Source organism: Tursiops truncatus, chromosome 14, assembly GCF_011762595.2.
Source record: "Tursiops truncatus isolate mTurTru1 chromosome 14, mTurTru1.mat.Y, whole genome shotgun sequence".
In the NCBI taxonomy this organism is placed as follows: Eukaryota; Metazoa; Chordata; class Mammalia; order Artiodactyla; family Delphinidae; genus Tursiops; species Tursiops truncatus.
This window is the reverse complement of record NC_047047.1, coordinates 59,716,623-59,729,351: the sequence shown is the minus strand read 5'-3', so window position 1 is coordinate 59,729,351 and position 12,729 is coordinate 59,716,623. Positions and strand designations below refer to the sequence as shown.

At 46.2% G+C, this 12,729-nt stretch overlaps 1 protein-coding gene across 6 annotated transcripts in view; it reads left to right on the top strand.

Annotated features, from left to right (window-relative positions):
- Positions 1 to 12,729, top strand: part of VIT (vitrin) — a 125,835-nt gene that overhangs the window by 95,930 nt on the left and 17,176 nt on the right. For all 6 annotated transcript variants that reach the window (XM_073791672.1, XM_073791671.1, XM_019942995.3 and 3 more), the window contains one exon: positions 813 to 960. In XM_073791672.1, the coding sequence (XP_073647773.1) occupies positions 813 to 960 (148 nt within the window). The remainder of the gene's footprint in view (positions 1 to 812; positions 961 to 12,729) is intronic.

Below are 12,729 nucleotides of genomic sequence, written 5' to 3'. Positions count from 1 at the left end.
CGTGCAGCAACCGAAGACCCAACGCAGCCAAAAATAAATAAATAAAAAAGACACCGACTTCTACTTGCTTATGTGGCTTTCCATCAATTCCTTTCAGCGTTTGAAAGTTTGAACCAGCTTGCAGGCCCACCATCCCCCCGCCTTCATCCTAACCTTCATCTACTTGCAGAGGTCCCAAGATCCTAACCAGAGCTGTCCTAGTATTTATTACAACTAAAAGAAGGGGAAAAATCTAAGGTAGCTACAAATAAGAACAGGTATCTGTCGATACAGGTGGACAATTTCTATGGTTGCCCCACCCAGGGAAGTGAAGGATAAGATAAGTATGCATTTCTCAATCTACACTTCCTGCCCTCCCCTCAGCACTGGCCCTGCAGATTCTTCCCACCTTTATAGAGAGCCAACACACAATTCTAAAAAGTTAGGATGAGAGTAAAAGACCATAAGCTCCAGGGACTCAGTCTGGGTGAATGCCCGCATCTGGGGGTCTGCACTTATATGCTCTGAACTAGGAGACCATTCTGAGGGCCTTCTTAGACTTGACTGGGAGGTCCCTGCTTCTGAAGTCTGTAACTGTGGCTGATACAGAGACTTCTACAACACTCATGGAAATAAGTACCAGCCCAGTGTCCAGGACCTTGGTGCCCTGTGAAAATCAGTTGTGGATATAAATAAATAAGTATATCTTGCTACTTATTTTTTTAACTTTCTTTTTGTTGGCATCTCAGGGGGCTCTGGTGGAGGAAGCGGGGAGTGAGCATTGAATGCAATGAGAGAGAAGCAGAATAACAGAGTCCCTTTCCATTCCTTAGGCTGCAAAGTTGACTTGTCATTTTTAATTGATGGGAGCGCAAGCATTGGCAAACGTCGATTCCGAATCCAGAAGCAGTTCCTGGCCGACGTTGCCCAAGCTCTTGACATTGGCCCTGCCGGTCCACTGATGGGTATTGTTCAGTATGGGTAAGTGCTGCTCTGAATTCAGAAATCAAGGGATGTCCATGCTTAATTTTGTGCCAGAAAAAAATACCGACACATCCTAGAGCACAGCAGACTCATCCCCTTCCCTGATACAAATGTAAATGAAAGAAACCGAAGCAATCCAGACGCCGCTGAAGAAATCTGAGGCTTCCAGAAGGAGGGACAAGTTAATCCACACTTGAAAGTAAATGGCATTTGCACTCCTGACTGGTAGAGAGAATATGTTTGGGAATTAAGAGAGCCGAGTTCAAGTTTTTGCTCAGCCAATAACAAGCTGCGTGGCCTTGGGCTAGGCCTTCACCTCTCTCACGGTCAGTTTCCTCATCAAGGTTGGCCCCCTTTCAACCCTATTAGAGTATTTGTTTGAGGGGCTCCTGTGCTCCACCTATAGGTGGGATGCCCAGAAAACATGGTGCTCTAGGTTCAACTTTCTCCTTTCTCTGGACAACCTTAGGCCTCTACACTGGTACTGGGAAAGCTCACCGGGCAACGGGGAGGACTGGGGTGGGGGGGAAGGGATGGCCCCCAGCACTCGCCCAGCTGACTGTCCCCAGTCCACTTTACTATTCTACATAGGGTAGAAATTGAGGGCGCATACTCCCATCCAATCTCAACTTTTCTCTCATTGGGGATAATAAGTCAATCTTATTTCAGATGTAGTAGATTTCTCGCTAAAGCAGATACACAGATATCAACTGAAAACAGGCAATCAAAAGCGTAAACAAGCACAAATCTCAAATAACAGGTGGGCTTTTGATCAAGAGCCATTAAGGGCAGGATAACTGTCTCACTTTCCACAAAGGATCTCGGGCACAACCCGCCCGTCCTTCTCCCAGATCTGCAGCTTAGCCTCGGCCTTGGACACTAACCTAGGCCTTGGTACCTCTTGCTCAGAAGCCACAGTCTGAAAAGTAAAAAACACACACCTGACAACATCTGGGGCCATCTCTGGTCCCTGCAAATGTTTCCCAGGGACATCCCAGAACAGCGTTTTAACCAAGGTTGTTATGTCACAGACACTAGAATATTTAGTTTTGAGATGTCCGAAGAAATAAAATGCTTTATTTTCATAAGAACCTATAATGTTTGTATTTTTAGAATTAAATTCCAATGACGTATTTAGCACTATCTTCTATTTCTGTGAAGGAAGATAGCTAAGTGGCACTTATATATAGTCAGAGCCCAATATATGAAAATAACCAATTGCTACACATGTTAATTCTCAGTGTCGGATGTGCTGGAGGATTTTAACGTGAAATAGGAAAATACGTGGTTTGGGTCATTGTTTTCAAGACGTCAACCTATTTTCATTCCTGTGTTACTTTTTAAAGTTAGCAGATGAATAGCAGGCTTCTCTGGGGAGGAAATGTAAGCGTTTTAGTGCCAGATGTTCCCGGTCAGTTTTATTGGGGGGTTCAAAGCTTGGTATGTCATCTTGCATTCAAAATAGCTGCTTTAAAAGCTGTGTATACCAAGGTTTATAGGCGAATATGAAAATAAGGTGGTAAATATGTCAAGGAAAAGAAAAATGGCAGGAGCATTGTGTTGTGTGCTGATGGGAACATGGATTAAAGAACAAATGTAGCAGGGAAGGAAAAAATTCAATAAAGACCCCTTCCCCTCAAAAAGACATTTTCTCTCACGTGTCCCTAAAGTCATCACCATTTACAGGGAAGAGTTTACCTCCATGCTTTCCAATGTCACTTTCTAAAAATGCCTTCCCTATTCATCTTTTTTTCCGTCCAGGGTCCTTATTCATTTAAAGCCCTTAAGGGAAATGTGTCTGTTTTCCTTTACTTTATGCTCATACAAACCCATCAATCATCTTCACCCTCCTTCGGCCTCGGGGTGGAGTGGAAAGCACAATGAACTGGTGACAGGACGTCCTGAATTCTAGCCTTAGCTCCGCTGTGTGACCCTAAGCAAGTCACCTAACCTCTCCGTGTAAGAGCTGCCATCTCTACAGTACAGGCCGGTCGGACCAGATGATTTATTAGGGCTCTGCCAGCCCTGCTGTTCTGTAATTCAGTGACTGGGTCTGTACTCAGAAGACATCCAATCAATGAATGTTGGGTGAACATGCTGGGTGAGCATCGTCTCCCTTCCAGCCTCAGGTTCTGATTAGGTGGGTGAATGATCAGCAATGAAATGATGGCTGCACAGAGGTTACACATCCGTCAGGGGAATGTGGGGAACAAAATCAGTTGGAGAGAGGCACTAGGAAGGTGTGATGAGGCTGAAGGGGAAATCCACACACTCCGCTGAAATTGCTTTTATTTCAGCCACCTGGGTGGCTCCCATCCGGCCTTTCTTCAGCAAATGGTCTTAGTGCGAGAGAAGGCAGGGGGTGGGGTAGGAAAGGGTATGCGGGCAGAGGTCAATGCAGACATGGGGCCAGTGTTTCTGGAAAAGGGCTTTCCAGTGCTTGGCTGGCTGGGAAACTGATTCCTCTACTGGTACTTTGGGTTCTCACCGGATTCTAGTGCCCAGCTCACAACCACAGGGAATCAGCCCTGCTCTCTCAGAATCACAGAGCAATGGGGCCTTAAAAAGCTCCTGGTTCCACCTCCTCGTGTTACAATGAGGAGACAAGGCTCTAAAAGACAAGCCACCTTGGCAAGAACGAGCACTCAAGGTGAGACTGGGGTTGGAAAGGAGCTGGCCAAGGTTGGAGGACTCCCGAGCTCAGAATTTCTCCTGCTCTCAGGCCTCTCCCCTCTGTCACCGCTGCCGTGGGGCCACATGGGAGACTCCCCCCAGAAGATTCCTTCCCTTGGTTTTCCTTAGAGCTGAGGCAGAACTTAGACTTTTAAATTTGGAATTTAGAAGACTCATACTATTAACAGGAAACAGAAGGCAAATAAGAAATAAAAATACGAGGATAAAAATGACCTGATGTACAAAATGCTCGTTCTGTATCCTGATCAGTAAGCATCCTACACAAAGATATTTTGGATGCGGGAAACAGAAAACCAACCCAGGCAGGCAGGTGAAGGGAGAGTGATGTCACAGGACTGGCAAGTCTTGGTCATTCCCTCCCTCGTCCTTTCCCTGCATCTCCTCGTCTCTCTGCTTGTCCAGTCCATTCTCTCCTCAGTGGACAGCGTCATCCCCTGCCAGGCTCGTGGCTTCTGCTGCTCTGTAACTTCCCCCTTGCCTTGGCTGGGCTCCTAATTCTGGTCCGGACCAGGGGGAGCCCCTCAGCCCCCGTGGTGCCAGCATGCTCCCTCTCCCACATCCCCCGCCCGCACCTACAGAGGCTCGGAGCCCAGGCCCGCGTTAACCTTTCAGCAAACACAGCGTTCCTTCCACAGTCATCACGCACCTCCAGTAAGAGACGCAGCGTATGACACAGACGCAGAGAGGTTGAGTGACTTCCCTAAGAACACACAGCTAAATGCATGACCACTGGGGAGAGGAGAGATGTTAAATCCTGGGTTAATCCCTAAAATGTCAAACCAAATTGACTTCAAGATTTTGCTCCTCTGCCAAGAAAGCTCCTGATAATGGAGGCTTTCACCGGACTGAGGACAGACACGGCTGCAGACAAAGCCAAGGCTCAAGCCCCCATCTTGCACACATGTTCTAATTTACAGTCAAACAGCCAACATGCTCGTGATTGCGCTTACGACCAACAGGAACATTAAGAGGCCAGAGGAAAGCATGGCCAGAGCAAGTCGCTGGTAGGTGAAGTCTAGCAAACAGAATAAGGAAGAGAAGCCGCTCACATTTTAGCTGCCACCTGGATCCACAGGGGCTAAACGCCCGCTGGACCTTCCATAGGATTTTGTTTTTATCCCTGATTTCAGTATAAATGGAACAGAATTGCACAGGTTCTTTTGAACTTTTTAATCAACCCCAGGATACCGACATTGGAAAACAGCTGTAGAATAAAGCCAAATAACGGTTTCTCTTCATTTCAAGGTGAAATCCGGTTCTCTGACAGGCGCCCCGTGTTTCGGCTCTGAGGTGGGCTGCATCTCCTTATTTTTTTACTTCACAGCCCACCCAACTCAGCCCTGACTGAGCACCCTCAGCTGAGCCTCCCTTCCTGCCCCCCAAAGCAGGAAGGATGCCCAAGGGCTCCCGTGGATCAGCTGAGCCACTGAGTGTGGGGCAATTAGAGTAGGGAGAAGAAACGAGGTGTCGGGTCTGGTGTGATGGGCAGAATAATGGCCGCAAAGCTGCCCACGTCTGGAACCCCCGGATGTGTTACCTCCCAGAGCGGGAGGGGCTTTGTGGATGTGGTTAAAGTCAAGGACCCTGAGATGGGAGATGGTCCTGGATTACCCAGTGTCCCAGCTTAATCAGCTGAGTCCTTAAAAGCAGAGAACCTTTCCCAGCTATTATCAGTTGGAGGAAGATGTGACTACGGAAGATTAGTCAGAAAGATGCGACAGCTTTCTTTGAAGCTGGAGGAAATGGGCCCTGACCAAGAAATGCAGGCTGAAAAAGGCAAGGCAATGACTCTTTCTCTCTCTCTCTCTCTCTCTGTCTCTCTCTGTCTCTGTCTCTCTCTCTCTCTCTCTCTGTCTCTCTCGAGCCTTCAGAAAGGAGCAGAGCCCTGCCAGGGAGACCCAATCGGGGCTTCTGACCTCCAGAGCTGTAAACTAAGTGTGTTGTTTGTTGAAGCCCCTAAGTTTACAACTGAGATAGGCAACTAATACACCTGGCAAGGAGGACCATTCTGTCACATTTCCTTGAGCCTGCAGCAAAGGAAGGAATGGGAGGGGTGGGGCACAAGCCCCGGCTGGAGGGGGCCTGGGAGTTGCAAGTCTCAGCACCTCAGGACTTCAGAGCAGGAAGGGACTGCCCAGCCCCGACTTCACATTGTGATCCCCAGGGGAGCTTTTAGAGATGCTGATGCCTGGGCCCCATCCCAGCCCTATTAAACCAGAATCCTGCAAATACCCAGAAGCTGGTCTTTTCATCTATAATTCCAATCTGTAGCCAAGGTGAGAATCCCCAACTCCCCGAGAGGGCAAGGGACAGCTCGGCTTCCCAGGTGAGAGGGCAGCACCCGGCCGAGCACAGGTCTCTCCAACTGCTGCCCCGTCCTCTCCTCACGCCCTCAGCCTACACTGCCTTTACAGGAACTAACAGGACGCGAACAGCCACCTGACTGCCTGAGAGGGCTCTCCAGGGCCTAATGGCACTTGCAAAGAGCCCCCTGCCACTTCTCTCTCAAGGCAGGTGAACCCTTGAGCCACAGGCCTTGGGGACACAGTCTCAAGGCTGAATGAGCTGGGAATACAGCTCACACAAGAATCTTATGTTCCCCACCATGTGGTTCTCCCAGAGGGACAAAGGAAATGAGGACACTGCCCTTGACTTGCACCACTTCTACTCAACAGTTCCCCTTGACCCCCCATCGCACATCGCTGGGTCTTATCCCAGTGCCCCCCACCCATGCTGAGATCATTCTCCCTAGACCCCTGGACCATTCTGCTAGAGAAGCAGGTGGCCACCCCCATGCACATTAGAACCACTTGGGGAGCATCTGAAAATCCCAATGCCCAGACCCAACCTCAGATCGATTAAATCAGAATTTCTGAGTGTGGGACCCAAGTGTCATTCATTTTTAAAACTCCCCAGGTGATCCTATTGCACAACCAGAATGTGAAGGCACAAATATTCCCACGGGGCTGTGCTCTCATCTGGTGAACCCTGTGTCCTGGGCCCCTCCTGTCTCCCCGCCAGGTTGCCACCCGAGGGCTACAGGAGCTCCATCCTCCTCCCTCCTCTCAGCCTTTCTTATGCCTGCTCCAGGCTTCTTATTTATTCTTCTCCCTTCCCCTTATCACTGGCAGCCCCACAGCTGATTTTCTTGATTCTTACAGCAACCTCTAAGACATTGCCACTCAAAATGTGATCCATGGCCTCACCTGGGAGGCTGTTAGAAAGGCAGAACCTCGGACCTCACACCCAACCTGAAGAACTAGAATCTACATTTTAGGGACTTCACTTGTGGCACAGTGGTTAAGAATCTGCCTGCCAGTGCAGGGGACACAGGTTCGATCCCTGGTCTGGGAAGATACCACATGCTGTGGAGCAATTAAGCTCATGCACCACAACTACTGAGCCTGAGCTCTAGAGCCTGCAAGCCACAACTACTGAACCCGCATGCTGCAACTACTGAAGCCCATGCACCTAGAGCCCGTGCTCCACAACAAGAGAAGCCACCACAGTGAGAAGCCCATGCACCACAATGAAGAGTAGTCCCCGCTCGCCACTAGAGAAAGCCCATGCACAGCAAGGAAGACCCAAGGCAGCCAAAAATAAATTAAAAAAAAAAAAAAAGAATCCACATTTTAACAAAATCCCCAGGTGACCGGGAGAAACGGCTAAATTTGGGAAGCACCAAACACTGTGTCTGTTGCCAAGACATTCCGTGTCCCTGGACTTACACAGCCCAGCGACGTGGTAACAGAGAGCAAGCCAAACAGCCCCCTGGCTCCAGAGTAATTCTTAGATCAGATTACTCATCCACATTTCCTCCAGCAGGAAGACGCTTGCAGATTAATTTTCTATTTTTTGGTGGAGGGGTGGAATTATTGTTGCTAATTACCAAAAAAAAAAAAACCCTACTCCTCTAAAAACAAAATTTGATTATAAGACTCTGTTCCACGTCTCTGATCCTAGGAAATGTGAGAAAGGCCAGTGTCCTTTCAAAAGGGGTTAGTTGTGCTAATTCCCTCAGCAGGTCGGCCTGGGCCCCATGCTCAGTCCTTTCTTTGTAGGGAGGGGCAGAATCATTTTCACTCCGAGTGGGTAATACCCTCAAGGGACAAGTCTGCCACCTGACCTGCAGCCAGCAGCATGTCCTCAGGCAACCAGGGTCACCCTAGAACATCCTCCTGAGTTCACAGGCATGGTTCACCTCAATGACTAAGTCCATAAATCATCACACTTTAGCATTAATTAAAAGGCTAAGGATAGTCATGTTATTTTATTGTAACCTTAAGGTGATGATGCCTTGTTGTAGGAAACAGTTTCAAAAGGTTCTTGTTATAGGGAATATGGTTAGTTAATGTGTCTCTACTGGCATAAAAATTCATTTGAGAGGCTCACTCTATGTGACTCAAAGCATTATGGGGTAAACCAATAGACTCTGGGACTTTAACCAAATGGGAACCTCAGGACTGAAAGGGCCTCAGAAGTCCTCTAAAATCCAGGGCTTCCCAAGCTGTCCCAAGGATGGGATCCATCTGGATCCCTTATTTTAAAAAATCCCTATCCCCAGCCCAGACCTACTGAATTGAGTTTCTGCTGGGAGGAGACCTGGTAACCTGTGTAGTTTAACAGGGTGGCTCAGGTGAGACGTGTCATCAGGGAGGCCTGGAGACACTGATGTTCTGTCCAGTTCCCTGCCCCCAGGCCCCAGCCTTCCTAGGAATCACCTGTGCCCATCTCTAACAGGCGTTCTTTCTTCTCACACACTTGCAGGATAGTCCTTTCCTGTTGCATGAATTATCCCTTTCTACGCATAGTCAAATGCTGGCTCCCTATCATTTCTCTTCATTAGTCTTAGCTCTTTTTCCAAACATAGAACAATTTGGTATTTTCTCCTTGAGCTGTAAATCTTTATTTTCTTCTCTTAGTTTCAAAGGAAATCTTTGATATCACTGAGGGAAAAAATGTGTTTTCCTTTAATGAGATCTTCTAATAAAATTACAAATTAAAATGTTGCTTACATTAAAATATAGTGGCACATCTCTTTGAACTTTTAAAATAATCTTCATCTCTGAAAAGGCACCAGGCTAGGGGTAGGGATTTTTTTAAATAAAAGTGGTCTCCTTTTATTAAAAAAAATCCCTACCCCTAGCCTGGTGCCTTTTAAATAAAAGGCCACCAGCCCATATATCCTAAAAAAGGACACATACACCCGTGTGCTCCGGTACTGAGAGCTGCCACAGTCTGCAGGTTAAAGACTTACCATTCATTCCTATAATTTAATTACATTACATTTTAACAAAGATTTATTGAGTGTTTACCACGGTCTAAGCGCTATGCCATTTGCAGGGGATACTAATGCAAAATTCATCTAAGTGGTCTGATTACATTTGCCTGTAAGTCCCTTGGTGGGTGAGCCCTGCGGCTTTACTCCTAATCGTCATTTTAGCAACTGGAAAGAGTTTCAGAGGTCCTCTGATCCAACCTTTCAATTCACTAAAAATAAATAACTGTGATAGAGATTCTGTTCTTTGGGACTTCACCAGCTAGTAAGGGAGGCGATATTTTTAAGAGAAATAACATTAAATAAAATGAAAAGCATCTATTCATTGGGTATATGAATAGCTCATCTGTCTGCTTCTGAAGATAGATTCATCTACCGCTATGATGTAATAGGGGAAGAGAGTGGAGTGTGGAGCTCAGAGGGGAGTGTTCAGCTCTACCCGGGATGATCTAAGAGAGGAGAGGACATCTGAGCTTCCTCCTTCCCTCCCTTCCTTCCTTCCTTTCTTTCCATAATTCTCTATTACCCCTGTATGCTAAGCACCAGGGATAGGAAACACTGGGACATAGCACCTGTTCACAAGTAGGTTACAGTCAATCTTCATGATTTACAGATCCCATATCTACAAATTCACCTACTCCCTAAAATGTACTTGTATCTCCAAAATCAATACTTAGGGCACTTTCGCAGCTGTTGTGTGGACATGCACAGAGAGGGTATGAAATATACAACATTCCCAGCTGAGGGTCAACAAGGCGATGCTCTGCCTTCTAGTTTCCGCTCCTTACTATAAACAAGTGTCCTTTTCACAGTCTATTTAGCACCTCATTTTTCTGCTACTCACTGGTGATTTCACTATTTTTAATGGCCCCAAGTGTAGTGTTGAAGTGCGGTCTAGTGTTCTAAGCACAAGAAGGCTGTGATGTGCTTATGGAGAAACTGCAAGTGTTAGACAAAATTCCTTCAGGCAACTTATTGTGCTGTTGGTCATGAGTTCAGTAATAATGAATTGATGATTTGGTATATTCAGCAACAAAAAGAGGAAATTTGTTGATCTGTGTGTGATCAACAGATTTGATCTGCTCCAGAAAGTGCTAAAGTACCTAATATCTATAGTGCATGATGACGCTATGGAAAAGATGGAAAAGTGGCTGAAGTTAGGAATTCATGAAATGATGACTGATTTTTTTTTAAGCACAGTGGATAGCACTGTGAGACTGAAGGCCGAAAAATTTACAGGAGCACTACCCAGGGTCAAGAAAATGTTAAACCCTTCTCAGTATTTCATTATACATAAAATTTGCATATAATTATTTGTCAGAAACTTATATATTAAATTGGGTACCTTGAAACAGAAACATACATAAAACAAGTTTATATACTGATCTATTGATGAAAATGTGACCAGAGGCCCACAGGAACATAAGCCCATATTTTCCCTAGGAGCAGTGGCTCAGAACTTGCTAATTTGATGTTTGCAGCAACTTTATAAAACATAACTATTGCAGATAACAAGACTTGACAGTACATGTAGTATGGGAAAGAGGTGATCAGTCACTCTACAAAGTGATCGACATTCAGACAGCCTCATGAGCAGGGGAACACTATGGATGTGACTAGCTTCCACACTTAAATACTTTTTCTGTAAACACTTCTGAAAGAAAATTTTATATTTTTGCTTTTGAAATTATTTGTCTGTGAGCAACGCTTCATTTACGATCAGCTATGATTTCTTCACAATTGTCAGACACACTCAGGAAATCTTTCAAAGTGAGAAAATCTAGCCTCAAAATCATTTTCAAATGTAAGTAGAGTTAAAAATTTTCCAGTTAATGGGGCATATATAACATTATGTTTGGTAGACGATTACGCAGTTGTTATTGTCAATATCAATTTTCTATTTTATAGCTAATAATACTTTTGTTGTTTTAACTCATTCTTTTTTTTTTTTTCCAGTCCCTGAAAAGTTCATATTCCTTGGTTACCAAGGGTAGATCCAGACTTTGGGGACTCTGAAGCTTATGTAGCTTGGGGACTCTTTTAAGAAAAAGAACACAAAATTACAAACACAAAATTAGGCCCCTTGGAAGAAGTATCATTAGGATCCAAGTTAATCCACCTCTGATAGGCACTTAGCACCTGTTGGATAAAACATCCTCTGCAGAGGCCACTGTGGTGCAGGAAGACCAGGTAGGAAGCTATAGCTATAGCTCAGGAAAGAGAAGATCATAGTCCAAACTTGAGGATGGAAAGGATGAGAGAGACACAAGAAATATTTAAGAGGTTGGTGTGACAGGAATGCATATTGCTGCGACGACTTTATGAGTCAGAAGAGGGATTACAGAAGGGATGTGGGTGGTGATGGAGCAGATATGGAAGATAATTGACTTCAGTTTTGGAAATATCAAAGCCAAGGAGCCTGTGGACCACACCCAGGGACCACAGGTGTATGGAATTATTCCAGATGTATGGAAGCCTTTTATTTATTCTGAGGTTCAAGAGAGAGGACTGATCAGTGTGCACGAAACAGCTGTTGGCATATGAATGGTCGGTGAACCCCAGGTGGCTGAAGTTGATGAGATCCCCCAGGGTTGTGCATAAATTAAGAAGGGATGCATGAGGGAGATAGCACTGCCGGGAACATCAGCACTTAGAGGTAGAGATGCACAGAAGAGGAAAGAAGAAATGCATGTCTCTTTAACACTGTTAATGGAGTGCCTGCAGGTACCACATACTGTGAGAGGTGTCGTCAGCTAGAGGAAGCAGTCAGGCACAGAGGTTGTCAGCTGGGGCTGGGGCCCAGGGAGACAGGTAGCTGGAGCTTGGAGGGTGGGCACAATTGGGGTTTCCCAGATGAGGGAACCGATGAGCAAAGGCACAGGGCTAGAAAACCAGGAAATAGTGAGTAGCTCATTCTAAGTAGACTATAGGTGAGAGTGAGAGAGAGAACGGTATGAGCCTGCTAGGCTGGAATCAAGTTACGGATGGGCTTTGAAAGCCAAAATATGAAGTTTAACAATAGGAGTCTCGGATGATTTTGAGCCAAGTTTTACAGTTAGAGCTGAACATGAGGAAGGGTTCTCTAGCAGACAGGCATATACCCAGCACTGCAGAGACTGACATAGAGACTCATAATAGAACCAGCAAGAAGTAAGGGAGCCTGAACTCAGAGGGTTGCACAGAAACACAGAGGAGGGGATAAAAGCAAGTGCTCCAGACAGAGGAACTTAGGAGACGTGCCTGACAGGTCCCACGGGTCCTATGACTGAGCAAGTAAAGATGGGGTCCAGGTTTTGAGCCTAGATGGCCAGGGGGCAAGTACAGCAGTTACTGAAATTGATCTGTGAGAATAGAAACCGGAAAGCCCTGGAGCCCCAAGGGAAAGAAGACTAACCGTGAAAGTACTAGAGTTCCTTCGCTATGATTCCCCCTCCCTGGGCCCTGAGCAGTGGGGTGTGTTAAAGCAGCCTCGGTTCGGTTCGCAGCCTTCGCATGTGGCTTGATGGTGAGGTCGAGCTCAGCCAGAATGCCCACATTTCTCTGTTCTGCACTTTGCTTTATTGTTGTTGTTCGTTTGTGTTTCATCCTGAACTAGAACTTAGTTTTCACCTGGGGGCTTTTCATCTGGTTGGATTTTTCCCCAACACCCACCCTAGTCGAGCTTGTCTTCAACTTTCCTTGTCTTCGCTGAAGGTAATTGGTCCTCCCGGTTTCACATCACCTCTCGCTTAGAGAAATGGACTTCTGGGCAGTTTGCTTTGGTTTTGCCCAAGAACCAGCCTGTGTCCCTCATA